Source organism: Haliotis rufescens, unplaced genomic scaffold, assembly GCF_023055435.1.
Source record: "Haliotis rufescens isolate VD_foot unplaced genomic scaffold, xgHalRufe1.0.p SCAF_1, whole genome shotgun sequence".
In the NCBI taxonomy this organism is placed as follows: domain Eukaryota; kingdom Metazoa; phylum Mollusca; class Gastropoda; order Lepetellida; family Haliotidae; genus Haliotis; species Haliotis rufescens.
In genome coordinates this window covers 56,446,508-56,469,518 of record NW_025963779.1, presented here as the reverse complement: position 1 = coordinate 56,469,518, position 23,011 = coordinate 56,446,508, and the positions used below count along the sequence as shown (strand labels likewise).

At 37.7% G+C, this 23,011-nt stretch overlaps 1 protein-coding gene across 4 annotated transcripts in view; it reads left to right on the top strand.

Annotated features, from left to right (window-relative positions):
* The window catches only part of LOC124131522 (protein piccolo-like), a 116,109-nt gene that overhangs the window by 51,643 nt on the left and 41,455 nt on the right, over nucleotides 1–23,011 (top strand). For all 4 annotated transcript variants that reach the window (XM_046494820.2, XM_046494817.2, XM_046494818.2 and 1 more), the window contains one exon: nucleotides 2,822–4,012. In XM_046494820.2, the coding sequence (XP_046350776.2) occupies nucleotides 2,822–4,012 (1,191 nt within the window). The remainder of the gene's footprint in view (nucleotides 1–2,821; nucleotides 4,013–23,011) is intronic.

Below are 23,011 nucleotides of genomic sequence, written 5' to 3'. Positions count from 1 at the left end.
CATTTGTCTCGTGCAGGATTAGCGTGTAAGTTTGCAAATCACATGCAGCATATCGTGATAAGAATAAAGACACTCTGTGGTAACACTTGATTGATTATTAGCTTTGTCATTAAGTGGTACACATTGGAAACATCTCTTCTAAATGTACATAATTATCTATATTTATATATATAATTTCTATGGTTCACGTTTATTCTTAGGCAGTGAGTGTATTTCTCATTGGAAGCGAATCAGCAAATTTAAATCTTCGATGAGATATTTGGCTAGTCCTCTAACAGATGATCATTTACAAGGACAGCAGCGTCCTTGCAAAAATAAAATGTACATAATTATCTATATTTATATATATAATTTCTATGGTTCACGTTTCTTCTTAGGCAGTGAGTGTATTTCTCATTGGAAGCGAATCAGCAAATTTAAATCTTCGATGAGATATTTGGTTAGTCCTCTAACAGACACCAGCTATCCATCAAGATGATCATTGACAAGGACAGCAGCGTCCTTGCAAAAATAAAAAAAATGGGCACAAATGGCCAGAAAATATGTCGACCACCTTTCCTGTGTGCACTGGCCATCTGTTGCATGGGCTTGAACATAACAGTGCCCCAATCAATACGTACATACTGTATAGTGACGCATGGTAATAGTCAACAGATGATACCGCAGACATCTTCACATGATCGGTTATATACCATCTCTAGAGGAGGAGTACTCAATTGTGATGAAGGTAGACTGGTCAAGTAAGTACGAGGCATTGTTAGGGGCTGGTAAATCTGTTGTAAAGTTATCCTGCCTTTGTTATACAGCTGTGTTTGTTTCTTCATGTTCACAGCAGACTCATTTTTATTGCTAATATGTTGCTGTTTCCTCTTGATGATGTAAACCCTGTCTGCACGGAATACTGCATGATTGGTTGTCATTGACATCTTGATAGGAATCTGTGGTTTGAGTCAAGATTGTTTCCTTTTGGGGGATTCTAGGACGTTGTGGAGGTCTGATTAACCAGTATGTTGAAGTGAACACCGTATAGGTGGTATGTTGGAGAATGACATCTGTGCATTTTTCTGTGATGTGCGAATGATGTGTTTTGTTCTGTTTTTTACAATGATCAGAATAAGAGTTCCTGTGGCATATTTTTGTTGACATCAAAGCATACGTTAAGACTTCTTTGACACAGTGTTGACTTTGCTTGTGTCTGATTTGAGAGACCTTTGACTCTGCTCTCAATTAGTACAGACGTGTGACTGAATGTCATCAGGACATAGCAGTACTGCATAATGAAAAAAAGATTGGTTTCACATTTTATTTGGTAGCACAACCAATAATGTAATGTTGGAGATCCATTATCAGACTGCCTCTGTGGTCCAGTGGATAGAGCATCTGCTTGGAGAGCAGAACGTCGGTGGTTTGGTCCCCTGGCAGCATCATGCCAAAATTGTAAAAAGATGGTACTTGTTGTTACCCTTCCTGATATTTGCATTAAGGGAATAAACCAAGGACTAGTCGGCTTGGAGTCAGTTTGTTGTATCCAATGTATCCATGTTAAACTGTAACATAGTATCACTATAAAACTGGCGTAAGTCCTGACTAGTACAAGCACACACACACACACACACACACACACACACACATACACACACACACACACACACACACACACACACACACACACACACACACACACACACACACACACACACACACACACACACACACACACACACACTTCGCTGTCTAAGTTCAGTAATCTTGACTGCGACATTAAACCCCATTTCACCTCACCACCTATATCCATTACGACCAAATCATCTTACCTGCATTCATTCAGCTTATTAAGTACATAGTGACAATCTGAGGATGTGCTCTCTTATACATAAACTGGAAGCAATTTTTTTATGCAAAGTTGTGTCCCTTCTCAGTGCTACGATCCTCTGCTCTGTATACATAATACCATTACATGTTGGTTTTGCCCAGCTGATAAGCATCTCTAACCTATGTCACTTAAGATGTTTTTGTCTTAAGCTATCTTCCTGGGACACATAAGATTGCTCTTCAGAGCTGTGCAAAACCCACCTCACACGCTAATGACATGCATGTGATTGCTGATACTCCCAGATGTGCCTGTGAGAGATATTCAATGAATGTGTATGAGCATTCCTGAATTCACTGTAATCCATACATGGCTGATGAGTGTGCCAAGCCTGCTACTGACCTGTCAAACAGTTGCATCGATCATCAGTAGACTACAGATCTATTATTGATCACAGATCAGGTCACAACGTAAACAGCAATCATACAATACTTTTCAATGACGCCACAACAGCATTTGCTCCGGGGCCACCTGCATAAAGCGATTGAAGCACTGTGACTATCACAACTTCTATAGGTTAACACATACTTACAATGACTATCATGACAGTAGTGCTACATTTGTTTTGTGCATGTGGCCCTGTTTTGCTTGTGAATTTTCTGAAAACTTTCCTGACAGATCTTGTCAACAAGAATTCTGTTTTGATCCACAGTTGAAAAACACTATATTGTTTACAGAAAGAGATAAAGGTATCAAAACAATATTCCTTTAAAAAATCAAGTCAAATAAATACAAATTTATCTTCTACCATGTTAAACACATTGTGCCCATATGCACTGTTTCTTGAACTTTGGTGTTATTATGGAGTAGAGCATATTCTAAAATTCCTTACTCAAATATTTTCATATGCATCATTATTGTTCTGTTAAAGTGAATCAAACTCATTTTTATTGATATTCATATTAAACTTATACAAGAAGTAATTCTAGACCTCTTTGTGCTGTGTTTCAGGATCCTGAAGTAGGAAGCTATGACGGTGGTCCTAATGGTCAAGGGACAGGGACTTCATGTCCTCAGATAACATTTTCAGTGGATACAGGAGCCGGTGCCCACTCCCCTCTTTCACTGAAGGTCCTTGCCAAACAGACACTCATCATGGATTCTGATGGAACAGAGTCTGACTTCTCTGATTTTGATGTCAACACATTTTCCCGGAGAGTCCTTCGGTCTCCAAGACTGTATCAGAAGTCGAATGAAGATTCAGAGGATGAATCTCCCCTAGGTCAGAGAGAAGATGGAGGTAGCCCTGACTTGAAACGAAAGTGGGATGAAGGTTGTGAGGGGAGGTCCCCACCAAGTCCCACTAAGAAGCAGAAGGATTCTGTCTTTCAACAGAACACAGATGAAAGAAGCGATGGGATAAAGAAGTTGGATCTCTCTGTGTCATCAGTGGACAGTGCAGTGGGTGTCTCACTCAACAACACACCAGGTTCCGGAGTGTCGGAGACCTCCAGCTTTGACAGTAACACAGACACTGATGACTCCAGTTCACCTGCAGCAGTTTCTGGAGGCACAGAGGGAACATATCGCAGAATGGACTCATCTGGCCAAACATTGCCACCCCTGCACTTCTCAAATGAGCATGTTTCAGAACAATTTATGAAGCTTGCTGCTGATGTTGATTCTGTGAGATCCTTGACCTTGTCAAATGGGAATGATGGTTTTGTGGAGAATCTGATCCTTCATCGACTTGAGGATGAGAATCTTGGCATGAGGCTGAGTGTGGAGGGAGGAAAGAGTAGTGGATATGTCAAGGCTGTGATTGTCAAGAGTGTTGTAGAAGATGGGGCAGCATATCGAGCTTCAGGTAGTTCTGTTGGTATCTGTGCTGGTGATGAGATTCTTGAAGTCAATGGCACCAACCTCCGTCGCTTGCACCATCATGACTGTGTCGCTGTGTTCAAGGAAATCCCACTTCGTGTGCATCTGGTGGTGAAGAGAGCTGAACCACCTCCTCATCATAGGATGTCTGGCCAGGGAGGGATCCTGCCCGATGTACACATCTTGTCAGGATCGGAGATGCCAGAGCTAGGCAACCTAGATGGATTCATCCTGCAAGACGTCACCATCAGGAAGACTGGAGAGGAGAGTCTAGGTATCAGCATCGTGCCCAGCTATGGAACAACAAGGGATTTCTACCAGGTTAGTCACTCACTACAATAGCCTGCATTGTTTTCTCTCCAACTCAAGCATCATAGTACCAAGTTATTTGTCACAACATTGCTAAAATAATAATTCAAGGTATGATTATATGTTTTTCTGTCTTTGTTTTTGAAACAAGAATGATGTTTGGTTGGTTGACATCTTGAACAATGAACACAAGACCATTGTGGACATGGCTTGATCAATCTACTGATTGGAGAATCTTATAGATTACAAAGATGTATTTGATGTTAACTGAATAAGTTTTGACAACTTTCTTAGACAAGAAAACAATGTTACTATTAATGGTATTTTGAACAAGAAAAGAAACTTTAATGGTATTGCCTTCATTGTTCAAGGCAACTTTAAGGTACAGTTGCTCCTTTGACTGACTTTAATGGCAGACAGACCATGGAAACAATATTCTGTCTGTTATTCTGTAAATAGGGAGAACACCTTTCATAAGATGCTGTCAGATGATTAAATTCCTTCCTGAAATGTTAGAAAATGGCAGAAAAGCTCTTTGTTTGTTCATTGTTCTATTGTGATTTTGCATCTACCTGTGTTCAGCATTTGTGTATCCAGGGCGTGTGTTTCAAATACGACCCCTGACACCGATTGTACAAAGGAACTTTAGTCTTTTTTTTGCACATTAATCAAACACGGCTACAACTATGTGTAGGAAAGTATCAAAGAATTCTCCTGGGACAATCACAACATTGACTGATGGTTGGGTTGTCATTCTTATAGCATTATATGCAGAATTAGTGAGGTGTTTTGCTACATGGCTGCAGTGTTGAGTGATACAGAAGATGAAATGGATAGGAGATGACTTGATACTGACAGCTGTGGAGATGTTTCCAGATCAATTTGCAAAATCCTAAATGGTATTGCATAGTATTCAGTGTAGTCTATGCCTTGAGTTACATCAGTCTATGTATGGCATTGTTACTCTTTGAATTAGCCAGTGTTAAGATTATCTGACTATATGGCTATTTCATAGATGAACACTTTTATATTAATGATTAATACAGATTGTTTCTTGATAGAGCTGTTCATCCAGATTATGTATGATGAATTAATTTTTCTAAATAAAATTATAATTATTTAATGTTAGTAATGCAATTCAACAGCCTACAAGTTTTAATGGTATTTGGAAGGTACAGTTACAGAATGCAATTGTTGTGGGAAGTCAACAATGAATTAATTGAGAACATCAAGCATATATAACCCATAACGTTTAAACAGGGAATAAGAATTATATATTTAATGGTGTGTGTAGATATTTCAAGAATTCCCATTTCAAGGCTAATAATAGAGTATTAAAACATTCCTCAGGTCTGAAATTCTGTAGATGTAGTGTACCCAATGTTTTCCACAGTGCCATGTTTTGTGGACACCTGGTGGAGCGGAACTCTCTTCTGTTGATATCGTTATTGCTGTATCATGTGGCGTGTTATATATTTATATTTCATAGAGATCTTCACTTCTGTGTTCATGTACAGGGGCTAGTCTAACGTGTATAGATGGTTGTGTCACTTCACTGACAAGCTTTGAACTTCGTGACCCTGGAACATCAAGTAACCTTTATGGAACATTCATAAGGATTTAGTCATATAAAATTCCTTAGCACGAATGAGCTGTTCCAAGTCCTTGCACACAAATGATGACAAAACAGTATACATGAACCTCATAATACTCACTTGTCAAAGTACAGGCTATTCATGATCAGCTGCTGTTAATATTGTAGTTGGGTAAGTTTGGATTACTTAGATTTCTGGGCCGGGCATTTTCAAGTTGGTTGAATAGGAAGATGTGAATGTTATGGGTAATAACGTCTTTACTATTTCCTGTAGTCAGAGATATTTATTGATTATATACACCTCACCAAGCATGCAGTTGAACATACACCTAAACAATCACCTAAACATACACCTAAACAATCACCTAAACAATCACCTAAACAATCACCTAAACAATCACCTAAACATACACCTAAACAATCACCTGAACATACACCTAAACAATCACCTAAACATGCACCTGAGCGTACACTTAAACATGCACCTGAGCGTACACCTAAACATGCACCTGAACGTACACCTAAACATGCACCTGAACGTACACCTAAACATGCACCTGAACATAACCTAAACATGCACCTGAACGTACACCTAAACATGCACCTGAACGTACACCTAAACATGCACCTGAACAGGCACTTGAGCATTAACCAGGACATGCTCCTGAATCTGTAACTTTTCCATCTTCCTGGGGCAAGGGAGTTAACTGACCATATAAGTCCAGTTTCCACCCTTGCCGAACCAGGTTTGAATTTCGTGGCTGGATTGTAGCACGACGAGTGGCTATTATGTGTTATGTCCCTTCTATGTCACTCCTGTTGACCAATCAGATTCCACCTTTCATGTCATATGCATTTGGCAACAAAATGGCAGCACCCAGCCAAGACAATCAGAAGTAAAAATGTGAAGAAAATGTTGATTGTCACACAACACTTGAGCATGAAAAGATTTGGAAAATATCTATTTACACCCAGTTGATAGTCCGCATGCTTTGCAAATTGACGGAAATTGGCACACTGAGATGTATATGAACTGGATGTCTAGCTCGTTACACAATTTTGATTCGACCATGCATAGACTCGTTAGTCCAGACAAAATGCAACTCTTGAATTCCAGCCTAGTTCGGCAAGGGTGGAAACTGGACTTCTATAGTCAGTTAACACCCTTGCCTCAGGAAGATGTCATTAGACTGTTTTCTACATAACATACAGGGTTTGAAATTCCTTTCACTTTAGTGGCAATGACACAGTTAAAATCAAAATGGCATGGTTAAAATAATGTCCCAGTGCCTAAAAAGTGCACTTAGAAATAGTATTGTTTTTAACAACCTTATTACAATGTTTATTATACATGATTATGAAACCAGTGATAAATGTCCTTTTGGACCAAATAACATGACAACACTTGATGATGACTGTGCTTGATGTGCAGCATGATTCATAAAGTGGATTTGGGTATTATCAGTCACAATGGAAAGGAAGATAGGAAACTTTCCAACTTACAACTGCTATTATCTAGCCTTGGTGTAATGACATTCTCTGAGATTAAGGATTGATAAAAAATATTCTTTTAGTTGGCATAATTTAAATTCTAAAGGGCACAACTAAACCACATTAAGAGTACCCCTGGCACACCTACCTTATTCGACATAATAAGCGCCCAGGGCACTCTCAAAATTAGAAATAGGGGGCTCTTGTAAGAATATTATTTTTGTGAGAAAAAAAAAAAGTGTTGTAAGATAAAGTTTGTGCTTTATGCTGACAGTCTGAAATGTATATACGAGAGATACATTTTTCCAGAATTTAAGTGCCCATAATTAAGGGTGCATATAACAAACAAGTGTGTATTTTACATGATAAATAAGTGTTGTGTACATTGATCAATTTTGAAGGGATGCTAATGGGGATTGTTCACTAGCCAATATATTAGCAAATATCGCCGTGGGCGCTTATTAGAGCGGGGCGCTTATTACGTCGAATACGGTATTGTAAATTCCTTACCTGGTATAGGCTTATAATTTGAAGTCAGACTGGCCTCATGAGGTCATTTCATTGAGTTTTCTTTACCTTTATGACTTGTGTGATAATTAATAAGCTTGTGTTTTCCTGTGAACGTGAAGATAATCCTGAGCTATATTGTAGCGATTCTGTTTCTGTCTGCCTTGCAATTAAATCTAAATTATAATTAAATTATCTCTAACATATTATTATCTCTTTGCATTTACTTAACAAATGCCAATGAAACATTACATTTAGCTTATGTATTTGTAACTTTAAGCTTTATTTTTGTAACTGCAAATTTGAAACATCCAGTTTTTCAAGAAAATCAAGCAGCACTGCCCTGAAGGGCTGTGATTACAGCATCCATTATTTGTGAACAGTGCACACTGGTGTGGGGTCAGTTTGTCAAGTTAAATATTGTATACATGCCTGGGTTGGTTGCTAAATGAGGCAAAGAAATGGGTTGTCATCGTAATATTGCACTTTACCAGCTTGATCTGACTTGATGTGGATAGGTGATCAGGGGCACTTTACAGGTAACACACTGTCTTTGTGGGGCAGCATCTATCACGGAGTTGCGTTGTATTGTCTGATTGTTAAATACCTGTCTGATTCCAGGACTATGAAAACTGAATGTATTTGAAGGTGTTGTCAAATTAATGTAGTCATGGACATATCAATTGATTTGATATTGAGTATCGAGTGTTAAACCCAACTTACTCGAGGATCTGTTTTATAGATGAGTTGGTGTGAGTGAGTGAGTGAGTGAGTGAGTGAGTGAGTTGGGTTTAACACTACTTTGATATTATTTAAGTTAAATCACAGCGTGTCAGCTTGATGTGGGAGGAAAGCCCAAAGTGATGCAGGTCTTAGATGTGAGTGAGTGAGTGAGTTCAACACTACTTTGAAATTATTTAAGTTATATCACAGCGTGTCAGCTTGATGTGGGAGGAAAGCCCACAGTGATGCAGGTCTTAGGTGTGAGTGTGTGAGTGAGTGAGTTGGGTTTAACACTACTTTGAAATTATTTAAGTTATATCACAGCGTGGCAGCTTGATGTGAGCGAGCGAGTGAGTGGATATATTTCTGAAAGTTTACCAAAGAGAAATGGGGGCATGGGTGGCCCAGTCGTCTAAGGCGCCGCAATACGCTGTGCAGAGTTGCGTCCCTTGGGCACACCAGAAACCTATGATTGTGGGTTTGAATCCCGGTTCGCCCCGATTATGTTTCTAGGTTTGTCAGCACCATACCTCTGCTCATGGGTTTCACGGAAGTGGTAAAGGTCTGATACATGCATCACTTCGGGCTTTCCTCCCACATTAAGCTGCCATGCCGTGATATGACTGGAATAATGTTAAAAGCGGCGTTAAAACTCAACTCACACCAAGGAGAAATAAAATTGTGTATTTTTAGTTCATTTAAAAAGGAATTCTACCTATGCATGTGTTAAAGTAATTGACTGACTATTGTTTTATGAGTTTCTTAGGCCATTTTGTCAAGATGCCACCAAAATAGAAAATTTGACAAAATTGAGTGATCACCATTTGTTAAGAGAAAGGAAATGGTTTTGAATTCATAACACAAAAAGGTAGGTAATTATTTATTTAGGCATTTTGAAAATGAATCCACAAGAAAAATTAAATTGACATAAATTAAAAAATTAAAACTTGAAATAAGTATCTTTTCAATGGAACACAGCAGCACATGTACAGCAGGTACTGATTTTAAGGACAAAAACTAGATCTAGATGGCCCAATATTCATGTCTGAATAGTTTTAAATGTTGATATTGTAAATCAAGATAATTTTGTAACCCTTTTCTGACATCTACAAGTGAATTCTTCATCAACCCGGAACATTTCATAAGGAAACACTCTACATGAGAGGCTGTAAATGTTAGTGTTAAGTGAATTGGATTGCATATCTATGAACGCAATAAACTCCATATCAAAATATCTGGGTTGTGAGGCAGGTCCATCTTAAAATTGAATGTGTCATCGTGTCACTATGTTACCTGTGCAGAAAGCGCCTTCTTTGTGAAATGGAATTTGATGATTTGTGATGGCCTTTACTCCTGGTATAGAAGTGTGTGGAGACTATAATTTATACCAATCTGGAGTGATTGTGTTCATGCAAATCTGTAGTGTGTCCACTGACAGATTTATTGTAGGAATTCCAGTCTGTCTTACAGGCTTATCCTGCAGTGAGAGATTTACTGTCATCATCAATGTCAAATAAATATTCATAACCAACGGCAAGGTATGTGCAGATTTGTGGCTGAGTGTTTGGGGTTGTCTTGTGGTTTTACTGTTATGGCCTGTTGAGAATGTTTGTAAAGTTTACCGATATAGGAAATACGATATGTCAAGGAGGATATACTCTTCAACCATAGGGTGTGTTGTTGTTGCGGATAGTCTACATTCTTGAAGACGTCATTTTGTCAACATGGGCTACAGCATACATGAGAGGTGTGTTTAAAGGATAACCTTCTTTTTGTCTAAAAGTGGTAAGTTTATTATTTGTGGTGTTTAATATGCTTGCGGTTTTTAGAATAAGAAAGGCCTATGAGATTATTTTGAAAAAATGGTTGTCCAGCTCTCATTTACAACCATGTGATAAATTGGTTGTCATCTGAGAATGATTCGATGGATTCCATATATCAAGTTTCCATATTCCATATATTCAAATTCACAGAGGTATTTTTGTTGGTATGAAGTTGTGCATTACCAGATATATGAGAGGTATACATACATGAGAGGTGTGTTTAAAGGATAACCTTCTTTTTGTCTAAAAGTGGTAAGTTTATTATTTGTGGTGTTTAATATGCTTGCGGTTTTTAGAATAAGAAAGGCCTATGAGATTATTTTGAAAAAATGGTTGTCCAGCTCTCATTTACAACCATGTGATAAATTGGTTGTCATCTGAGAATGATTCGATGGATTCCATATATCAAGTTTCCATATTCCATATATTCAAATTCACAGAGGTATTTTTGTTGGTATGAAGTTGTGCATTACCAGATATATTCATTCTGTGAGGAACTAGAAGTTAGGGTCATGGGTGGCCCAGAGCTCAAGGTGCTGCACTTCGATGTGCAGAGTTGCATCCCTTACCTGTGCCAGGATACACATCATTTTGAATCCCAGATCCTTGGTCTCTCAGCTCCATACATGCTTTTGTTGGTTTCAATTAAAGGCTAACCATGGTCTAACTTTCTCCATCATCTGTAGCTAGCTGGTGTTATCAGTGCTGTAGCTAGCTCATGTTATCAGTGCTGTAGATATATGGTGTTATCAGTTTTATCATGAGGCCTTTTGTTTACATGTATCAGTTAGCCCTGTCAACTCGAGAAGGGTTACTCCTTAATTAAAAGTGCCAACTACTGGTCTTATTCTTTAATAGTTTATGCTACCATCAAAAAGAAGGTTTGGTGAACCTGTTATTAATTACAACGTCAAAGCCAAATATATGTCATTCTTGAGAGCATATTTAATAGCCAATATAGATTTTATATCACATTGTCACTTATCATACCAAATATGTACTTCTCTACTGAAGTTCAGGCATATTGTTTATGTCCAAATGTTCTGTTCTGTAAAGACTATTTAGCAAGATGTTGAGACGTTAAGTTGGTTATCTTATGAATTCAATCCAAACCTGACCCGTGAAGATCTGGGGTAGAATAGGTCTTCAGCAACCCATGCTTGCCGTAAAAGGTGACTATGCTTGTCGTAAGAGGCGACTAACGGGATCAGGTGGTCAGGGTTGCTGACTTGGTGCATGTCATCGTATCCCAGTTGCATGGATCAATGCTCATGATATCAATCACTAGATTGTCTGGTCCAGACTCAATTATTTACAGACCGCCGTCATATAGCCGGAATATTGCTGAGCGCGGCGTTAAACAACAAACTAACCAACCAACCATCCAAACCTCGTCTACCCTCTCCTAACTGTTGGCCTTGGTCATGTCCAGCTTTTCATGTGTTCGGACAAACCGAAGAAACATTACTGTAAACAGACTGTAGAAGTTAACTAGCCTTGCTCCAAGGCTGTACTGAATGATAAGTCCATGGATGTATAGTAATTCTATTCTGATAGGCAAGTCTAGCTAAGTGGAAAGTACAGTCTTTTATAAGGATATCTTGTTCTTATTATTTATATAATCTAGAAATTATTATTGAAACTAATAATTATTGCCTTATAGACTTGTGCAAGTTTAGATGTTGACCTAAGCTGGGCTTTCTTCCCACATTAAGGTGACATACCTTGATATAACTAAAATACTGTTATAAGATGTGTTGGGCAAATTTAGCCAATCACTCTGTCTTTAAGAAACAGTGAGATTTCTTTTTTAAAATGATGTCCTATTGATATGCTTCTAGATTACATCTCAACATTTTGTCAAAGAGCTTAAATTTGACTTCAATATGACAACACAAAAAGTAAGCTTAAGATTTAATCTCAGATTTCCATACAAATCATATTATGGATATAGGACAAAGGAACGCCCTTTAAAGGTGCAGTAGTGGGAGAATGTGGTTTTAGTTGTTCAAGGTTGCCGTTAAACATGAATAGCACGCACAAATTGTTGGATTTATTTCACGTTGAAATTAAATCCCGACTGGAAGCTAGGCTTGAATGTCACAGTGATGTATATAATAGGTTGTTTGAGAGAGCTTTTTTTATATCCAACGTCTGATAAGATCAGGTGTTTAGTTTTGATTTCCACCATGTCTGTATTCACTGGTGAGAGTTGATGGGTGATAGGTGGCCGTTCATGTCTTCAGGTCTGGGCTTGGAATCAGCACGGACCTACATATGTCCGTGTCTGTGGAATCATCAGATATAGGTGAGAGACGAAGCTTTTCATTTTCTGGGGTGGGCATAGGATGTTGTGTTTTGGGACACAATATGTTTGTGATCAGAGTTTGGACACATTCATTTTTGTCTCAGAAAGCAGAAGGCAAACTGTTCTATTTTCACCAACTACACTCAAGTTTTCACTAACATCTAGTATGTCTCGTGAAAGAGATATCTATTTTTGTACAGCATGAGGACACATTATTTTGTTCTAGCACTTTACAAAATACAAGCCAAACATAATAATAATTTCAATTTAAAATACAATGAAATGTTGACTTATTTTCAAATATGTCATATTGTTATTTTTAAGGTTCATAAGTTGAATTGTTTTAAGCAAGCATGTTTGATGAGATATGGTATACACTCCAACCATATCAGAAAATCAACCATTTTCATACACTGTTATGTCTTAAAAGAGCATTTACATGTCGAAAATCTTAGGTAAACCCAGTAATATTAAAAAAAATGAATAACTTGAATCAATGAAATGGACATTTGTTTTTGTCACCTGTATTTTTTTGTTATCTAACAGAATAGATATGTGCTCTCTATTTCATCCCTTAATTACATAGTGAAAGACTACATGATGAAAAATCCTTATTCGGCCCCTGTCAGAATTCAACTTTTTACACCACGCATTTAGAAACTGCTCATTTGAAGATGCAGGAGAACTTTTGTTGGTGATTCAGCTCTAAGTAAATAAGTCCAGCAAGGCTGCAATGATTAAGTTTCTCGTCACACAAATGATCTTAGGGCTGTGGTGTGATCAAAGTGGACCAAGTGTGGTAACACAGCCGCTGAAATAGTGCAAACTGCCCCTGGGTAAACTAGGTACAATGACAAGATTAGCCCATTTACATCAGCATGATTGCTTTATTTGAAGAAAATATTGAATCGGAAAACACATCAGGACCTGCAGCCCTGCTGATATATAGATAGTTACAGTGGCTGAGGCATTGAATTGGATGGAATTAGTCTCTTTGTAGATTTGTTGAACTGAATAGTCTCTTTATCAACTTAATGGAGATTGATATGATTGTTCAATTTGTTTCCTTGTGTTGGGGAAACTGTTGTAAATACTGGGTTAAGACTTAGATTGTTTATTTGTAATGTCTGATAAGAAAGGAATTGGTTCAGCAGTCTAGGTTTGCTGTGTATTGTAAGACACAGTTTTCATAACAGTATCAACAGAATGAAAAATGTTGCTACTTCCTTAAAAACTGGCGGCCAAAGGGAGTATACACTTGAAAAACCATTTCATCAAACAATTACAAACATTATAAAAACGTTACTAGGCTGAAAACAGTAGCAAACATAAGGTCCAAAACATGATACCTGTATCAAATACCTGACCATCGAATAACAATTTAAATTAATTTTTATCTCCATCAAACATGGATGTGTACTTTCTTTTGCCTGGCAGTTTATTTCAAGAAGATCTTTCCCTTTTGATAGTGATGGTTAAAGAATACCAGTGATACTAAAGAAGGACTTTACATGAGATATTAAAATGTATCTGTGTGAAAGAAATATAATAATGACAGAAACATCTGACATTCAATGAGAATGAATGGCAGTAACATCAAAAGAATTATGTCAACATTCACAGTAGTCAAGCGGGGAACTATTTATGAATTCAATTGTGATTCTAAAAATGTTTTTATAATAAAAATTCTTTCTGGCACTTGTGCGGATCCCTGGTGACTGTCCTGGTGTTGAGCAGGTGGTGCCGGTGTCACGAAATATATTCGCCTCCGGAATAAAATCTCCCCCCGGCGAATTTATACCGGTACAGTTCCGCCCCTCTCGAAATAAACTCTCCCCCACCCTACAAAATAAAATCTCCTCCCAGAATATTTCCTCCCCCGGTCGTTTTATAAATACTTGCCCTGCAGTTCAATAGTTGAGGGCATTGCCTAAAAGTCCTAAAAGTTATTGGCTAAACGGCGAATATAATAAGAATATAGTACTTGAAGACATTGCAAAAAAACGAATAATCAGGGGGGAGACTTTATACTGAGGGGGCCGCGAAATATATCTGCCCGGGTGAGATTTTATTTCAGAACAGATTCTCTGGGGGAGAATCTGTACTGGTATAAAATCTCCGGGGGGAGAGTTTATACCGGGACACCGGCCGTGCTGGTCATGTTGTTGTAAGGTATATGGAAACAGTTACCTCTCTCTAATTCTCACTCTGGTCAATTTGGAAATAGCCCATGTGAATACAATTATCATTAGGACCTAGTTGAAATATTTGAACACATGGCAACGGTTGATTTATTTGTGCGCTTTTATGCCACATGGCTGAAAATTTGAATCTTAAATGGTATGTTTAATCCGAAAATACATTTTACATTTATTGTACATTTTCGATTATCCGAGGAAACAGATTCCACTAGTCACGAAAGGCAAAATAGTGGTGAAAATTATATGAATTGATCACTGAAAATCAGTGACACCAAGTCTGACAAATATTTAGGAGTCTCAAATAATCCATTTGAAGTCATCAAAACATGTAAATATGTTGTTCATTAATGCTTGATTAAACTATTGTCATGTATGCATCATATTGATTTGCTAGTGTAAACCTGTGCACTCTGTCGTGAGAATGAATTGTAACACATCGGTGATATGACATTATGCAACATAATATTAGATAATATTACAAAACCACTAATTTAGCATTAGGGCTATGACAGTGGAATAAGCTTTAAGCCAATACAATCTCATATATCATAACTAGCTGGTTTAGATGGCAGTAAATATACGAGTACATGCCCAAACATTGCGGTTTAAGCCTGATTTGTAGATTAGTGTATGCTTCTCTCATAACCATCTCTGAGCACAAGTGTCGGTATGATGTTACCCACAGATACCCCCTGAACACACAGCTGATATTTCATATACAATGTCCACAGGAAGCTAGAGGGAGGCCAGTCTGAGTGGAACACAAAGCTTTGTTCTGAGCTATAGGACGCCAAGATTATCTCAAACAGGTTTAGTGTACAGGAATGTGTAGGAGAACTGGGTTTGTAAACAACTTGGAAACGTTTCCTTTTTAGGTGGGGACATTGAACGGGATATTTATATTAATGAATGGGTATATGAAGTGAATATATAGCTATGTAGCAGACTCCCTATAAAATATAACTAAATTTTGTGTATAAGTTAAAAAAAAAAAACCAAAACATTGATTCAGATTCACATGCTTGATAACAGTGTTAGAACCTACACTGAAACGTCGCTCCTAATTGTGATGAAGAAGTTGTTCATCCGTATATCTTATCCTCATATAGATTATTTTTCACATAAAGTTTATTTTGAAAAAAATGGAAAAAAAATTAAATATAAACAATTCTGATTTTAACCAATGTTTAAAAAGTTAAGTTTTAATCATATCTTAAGAATTTGATCTTTTCCTTGATCCTTTAAAATAGGTTGAAATATAATCAGCTAGTGTAAAGAGGTTTGGGTTTAAATTTGGTTAAATATAAAAAATGATCAAGAAACTTGTGATATGCCCCCCTAGCTAACAGTACACCCAGTAGTTGATCAAGGCTTTCATTGAGACTCTTGTAAGCCAGCTAGCCTAGGCAGTATACGGGAGGGACTGAGAGAGAGACATGTCATGGGCCGCTACTTGCATGTGTTTTATCAGTGGGAGCTAAACCTGACCACATGTCGGTGCACATGTAATTAGTCAGTTTAAACCCCTAACTATTCACTGGGTTGGCCTGTCTGTACATCCGTCTGCGTGGGCCGACCTCATGCATTGGACCTCATCCTGGATTTACTAGGTAGATTGTCATTAGGCATTCTAATTTGTTGCTGTGACAATACATTAACAAGCTGAAAGGTAAGCCTTTTCTTTTTTAGTGTGAAATTAGTATGGAAGGAGATTAACATGTTTGTGTGATATCATCATTAGCATTAGGAGTGTCAAGTTGTTGCAGAATTAGACAGGACGCTGTGGACAAATCAATACCTGTGACAGTTCAATAGCCATATGATAATTATGTCGGATTCAATGGGTAGTGCAGTGAGGCGGGGTACATGTGGGAACGCTAGTCGTCAATCAGGTCCTGGGCTGTGTCAGAGGAACACAGGAACATCGAAGAACGTACACAGGAACGTTGAAGAACATAGCGACTCAGAATAGGAACACAGAGGAACGTAAGAACTCAGGGGTATTTTTACTGAGTATTTGTCGTCTACCCTAACCACACAGCAACACCCGTTCAGGTGTGTTATCATACCGGTTTCAGGTATGTTCTGTGCATTAATGACCTCGACCTTTCAATACAGTTACTATCTGTCCAACAACACCTTGTGTCATTAATTCACTATTTCTCAAAAAAGTTGAAATTTTCCTTCCGTTTTGTTCAAGCTCAGTTCTTGCGAGAGATGGGCCAACCGGTTTGGAAACCCAAGTTAGTGACATATTTAGATTTATAAACATGTTATCAGTCATTGTAAAAATGTATTGCACCCTTATGGCTGAGCTGCTGCAGTAATAAATTATAGATATGACTTTGTTATTGTATATCAATAATTATTTGTGTACAGGTATGTAGGTCGTCATGTTTTTGAGGTCAGTATTGCTTCTGCACATGGATTGTATGGATAGGGTATAAGCATGGGTTGATGTTTGTCACCTTTTCTACCCAATCTGACCCTAAGTGTGTATAAACTGTACTCAAACATCGCCATGTCTTGTTTCACCTTGACATTCATGACACAGCCTGTCTCTAAGAAATCAATGATCTGTATCGAGGTCTTCCATTTCTCATTCTCGTAGATCTACAAGATTAGCGACAAGAAGGGAAATGTGTCTCTAGGAAGAAGTTCTTGCTTTGATCAGGGTCTCAAATCAGGCAATTATATATATGAAAGCTTTGGGAATACTGTGTTGACAGGCATTTACGTACCTGTGTTGAAATTATCGCCATGGTGATATTTTGGGGAACACTCATAGACACTGTCTCTGTTTAACTGACTTTAAACAACACATGACTAGAAATATTGAACGTTATATTCTGATAAATTTATATTATAATGTATTAGATTATAAAAAAATCTGTTTAATGTAGGTCAAAATATGTCAGAGACACCCTCTGTGTGAATGTGGCTTATCTTGATGTTTGGATGGTATCAAGTTTGTTTAAGGTATATGACTATATCCAGTAACATTAATCATGTTGGTTGCCATGGATATGACATCATCTAGATGCAAGGAAAATGATATCTTTAACAAAGGTTTTATATTGATTAGAGAGCTCATTACCTGTATCGTGGTTTATGGCTGCACTTAAAGTATGGTAGTCTTTGGGAACTCATCAAATGATGTAAAACAATTCTTTTGAATGGTTTATGATCAGAAGAGTATCTACAAATTACCTGCCGATAAGTGTGTGAGTAAAATTAGGTCATTCAATATTATTTTTTTTATTTTGTGGACAAGTTTATCCTCAATTTGGCAAATCTAAAAACATAAATTTAAAAGATACTATTTTTGCATATAAACATGCTCTTATTACATCTTTTACTTTTTGTTAAAATGGTTTCGGGGAGGTGTTTTAAGGAAATTAACTTCAAATGATCAAATCAATTTTGAAACCATTTGATATTTTACCCCTTGTCATCTTTCTATTAGATGTTCTGTAAAACCGAAACTTAATTTGACTGTCTTCAGGGTTAGCTACGATGTCCAACATGTCAACATCTTAATTTGAAAACAACTAGCCCTTTCAGATTTTGACTAGCCTCACACCAGCTGACTACATGTTGTGTCTGACCCTGAACCCAGTCTTCTACCCTGTCATCGTACCATTATGTCAAAAACAGTAAAACTGCGACCTTGTGTCAGCTTGTGAGGCCACATCTTGTATCTGCCAGTACAAGTGTCATCATATACTCTGTTTAGCAAAACACATTCTACACAGATAGAAAATTTATATGTACTTATTTTTAAATATGAGAAGCCTATCGCAGTAGGGCTGGGATGAGTCCAAATTTACTACCCGGGTACCCGACCCCGTATTGCCCGACCCTACCCGGGTACCTGCTGTAGGTCTTAAGAGATTGGTACAAAATGTCTGATAGGGAATTGTATGACCAGAGCCCTGGCAAAAGGTATTCAGGTACACTATGAAATTATCTGGTCAAGCATAACTGAACTTGGCTGAAGTTTTATCTTTATTCAGAAATATATAAGTCAGGAATGTGTGAATAGTCCAAAAGAAATGGGAGTGTATTCACAGAGTTCTTGATCATTTTATTAACTATTAACCATTAGACTATATATCACGTGACTGACGGGTCCGGGTAGTCCTGTAGGTACCCGCCTCTTACTTAGTACCCACCCAACCTGAGTACCCGAGTTACCTGTACCTGTACCTGAGTGAGTGAGGATGGTTTTACACCATTTCAGCAATATTCCAACAATATCACGGGGGAACACCAGAAATGGGCTTCACACATTGTACCCATGTCGGGAATCAAACCTCGGTCTTCTGTGTGACGAGCGAACGATTTAACCACGACGGCCGACCCGACCGCCCCCCCAGCCCCAATATGTAGATATGTTTATGAAATGTATAAATTTAAAGGTCCTGGGGATTATTTTTTTCTTGGTTATGACTAAGAATCAGCAGGATAAACATGGGCACGTCAACATGAGTGTTGACAGGTCATTCATCTCAAGGGCTGGGCTGTCTGCATCATCACATATGTAGCATATATTCGAATTCAGTACAAGCATTAGAGAAGGTAAATACACTCATGATATGTTTTAAATTCCCAGTGCGACACTTAAGTCTAATGCTTTCATCCAATTATTTGTTTATATCCTGGTAACCTTCGAATCCTGGCTATCACATAACTTTAAAACATCCGATTAAGCTTTTTGGGATGTTTTCATTGCATACTTGATATCAAGTAACAAAAACGTAAGCAATTAAGTTTTATTTGTTTGTTTGTCTATAGAATACACACATTATTTTAATCTTTAGATTAGATGAACGTATTATTTAAACAAGTAGATGTGCTTGATATTGTTGTTATATTGTTAAATAAGATTAATGATTGTGTACAAGGAAGAAATATCATGTTTTTTTCCTGGTATCAAATCCTGGCAAAGTACTTGCAATAAGTCTGTTAACTCAACGTGTGTTATCCTATAGGTAGTATATCAGGTGATGTAAACTGTCTACATTGTTCTTGGATTAACCCCTTGTTACTGAGTAGGATCATAAACAGTGGAATTTGTCGACAGGCCAAGTGAGTCATGACTCACATGCAACCACATTTAACCCACTTGAAACTCGACCTGTTATTTGAAATTAGAAGACTGCCAGTGTCTGATGTGACAAAATTGGATCGTGAAATAAGACACAACATACCACAGATTGGCATTGCTTTTATTCTCCATGAGATAGCAATGGACGTAACTTTAGAGTTTCATGCTATATATTCTTCGAGTTAATGAACTTTGAGTTAAAGATGCAACAACAAAAATTATTTGTTGTTTAACGCTGCACTCTGCAATATTTAACCTATATGATGATTGCCTTACATAATCTAAGTCTGGACTAGACAAACCAGTGATTGATAGTATGAGCAACATCCTATGCTGTCTAGGTGCAATGACATACAATCAACCAAGTCATTGAGTCTGACCACCCAATCCCTTAAGTCACCTCTTTTTGACACAAATATTGCTTGGGGGCGGTCCTAGCCCGGAACCCCAAAAGAGGCAATTCAGTTGCTTTATTAAGAAGCAAGATAATAGGTAGGTTTATGTAGTAATGGCAATACTCCTACCTATGCCTTCCTCCCCTGCTAAGTCACCATTCCTTATTAAATGGTGGCAGTGGTGGTGCCATGGTATATGTCTGAGCCCTGCATCCCCTCAGGGTTTCCTCCCACAAGCTGACACAACAGGATATAACTGGAATACTGTTCAAAGCAGCATTACGCTCACTCACTCACTCACTCACTCACTCACTCACTCACTCACTCACTCACTCACTCACTCACTCACCAACACGGGGCGGTCGGGTAGCCTAGTGGTTAAAGCGTTCGCTCGTCACGCCGAAGACCCGGGTTCGATTCCCGACATGGGTACAATGTGTGAAGCCCATTTCTGGTGTCCCCCGCCGTGATATTGCTGGAATATTGCTAAAAGCGGCGTAAAACCCCATTCACTCACTCACTCACTCACTCACTCACCAACACACTCACTCACTCACTCACTCACTCACTCACTCACTCACTCACTCACTCACTCACTCACTCACTCACTCACTCACTCACTCACTCACTCACTCACTCACTCACTCACTCACTCCAACTCATCTATTACTCCATTAATTTGACTACACCTTCAAATACATCCAAATCAGTTCAAAGTACTTGGGTATTTCCCGGAAAAATAATACCTTTTTAACTCTCACCTCCTTCAAGAAATAGAAGTAAGAAGTTGTATGCCATGGTATTAATAAAATAGTTTCGGATAATAATAATGTTGCTATTTAATCCATACACCCTTAACATAATCACATCTAAATTAATCCGTCACCAGAATAAAAATCCGAAATCAATTTCCCTTTATTCACCCTCATCTTAAATTATATAATGTCCATTGATTTTAATGTAATAGGATGCAGATCAAGCCTCTCTGTTCTCCATTCTCGACCCACTGAGTTGTGACTAATCACGATATCCAGAATATCCCAATTGTGTGCACTCCGCTGTTGTGAAATGAGTCTATCCTCGTTAAGCAGTATGACTACACAAATACACCGTATATCAGTCCCTGTTGACAGTGCAAACACACTAGTGCCTGGTGTGGATTCCCAGAGGTAGACAACATTCAAAGGAAAATATTTAGTAAATGGGTTAGAAGTTATAGTTAGATTGGTAGGCTAACACTTGGTGTCTGAAAACATTTTTTTAAATAATTTATTTTAATTTTTTTCAATAGAACCTTTTCTCCTCTGCTGTTTTCATGTGGAATCAAGGAAACTAGACTTTTATTAAAAAATAATTTTAAATATACATTCCCCAGTCATGGCACAGGACTATGAGATCGGAGGCCCAATGAGTTTCACAGGAGGGTCTCTTTCTGAGTTGTTTCAATTTGGTTATGAATAATATACTGGCTTGTTATTTTTAAAATGCTTAGATTCTCTTTTCATCGTTCAAAGTGGAATTGTTTGGTTTGACATCCCTGTCTGCAATATTCCAGACATGTTATAACAGGGCCATGTTATAACATTGTGCCATGTTATAACATTGTGCCATGAACTGAACCCAGTCTCCAGTATGATTAGCTAATGCTTTAACCACTGAGTTTAACTACTGCAGCTGTTTGATGATTCTACCAAATAACAACAATTATAGATTCCGAGCCGAGCGACATTAGTGTTTTCACTGACCTTGTGATAATCAAGCAGGAAGTAGTAAGATGACAATGTTGTTGTTTTTTGTTCATGAATACACCAACAGGAAAAAAATCTATAGTTTATTTTCATGTCTGCTCTGTTATTGGCGGATTAGAAAAATGGAAAAAAACCCATTAATTTACTGAATCGAATGCCCATGCTGCCAATTTTAATAGACATCCCAATCCATTTCATTAAGATTTCTTTGTTTTACAACTTTGGTTTCCATACAAACCCTAGGCTATGGTTCGGAAAAAAAAAATATCAGTCAGAATCAAATTACCGGTACACATACAGCCATTTGAAGAATATTCATTCTGCACTTGTATGTTAATATTCATATAGGTGGGCCACGGATGGCCAAGTGGTCTATTCAAAGTGGCGTTAAACCCAACTGACTAATTCTTCATTCACTGGCTTGCCGCTATTGTAGTATATTGGCAGGATCACTAGTCCAGGTGAATAATGCATGTGTATATTTGTACCTACGCGACAGCAGAGAGAGGGAATCAATTAATAACTGGGAGAAATATACGGAAACCATTTTTCTTTTCTTTTTTTTCTTGAAATTGATTCAGATTTCAAGATATTATGTTGAAATTTCAAGATACATAAGTTGAAATTTCAAGATAGTAATTTGAAATTTCAATTTAGTATATTAAAATTTCAACTTATTATCTTGAAATTTCATTTGTTTGTTATTTCATTTTCTTCTTGAAATTTCAAGATACTAACTTGAAATTTCAAGAAAAAAAACGAAAAAAACAAATGTCCCTGAACGAAATATACACGACACACTCAGCACTTTTTAAGTCAACATGTGCGTACTTGATTGTAATTCTTGTATAGCACAGACTAATACATGGCACCATTCCACATCGGTGTTTAGCTTGTCACCACAAAGATACAGTTTCAATGTTTCCCACTGAGTGACTTTAAAAATATCTTTGTTTTGTTTACGCCGCCTCTAACATGTTATTTATGTTATCATCTATATTTTTAGCTCACCTGACTGAAAGTCAAGTAGGACTATTTTTCACTCTTGTGCACAACTGTTTTATTATAACACAACATTAACTCTCTCTCTAGTCCATATGAACCGGAAACA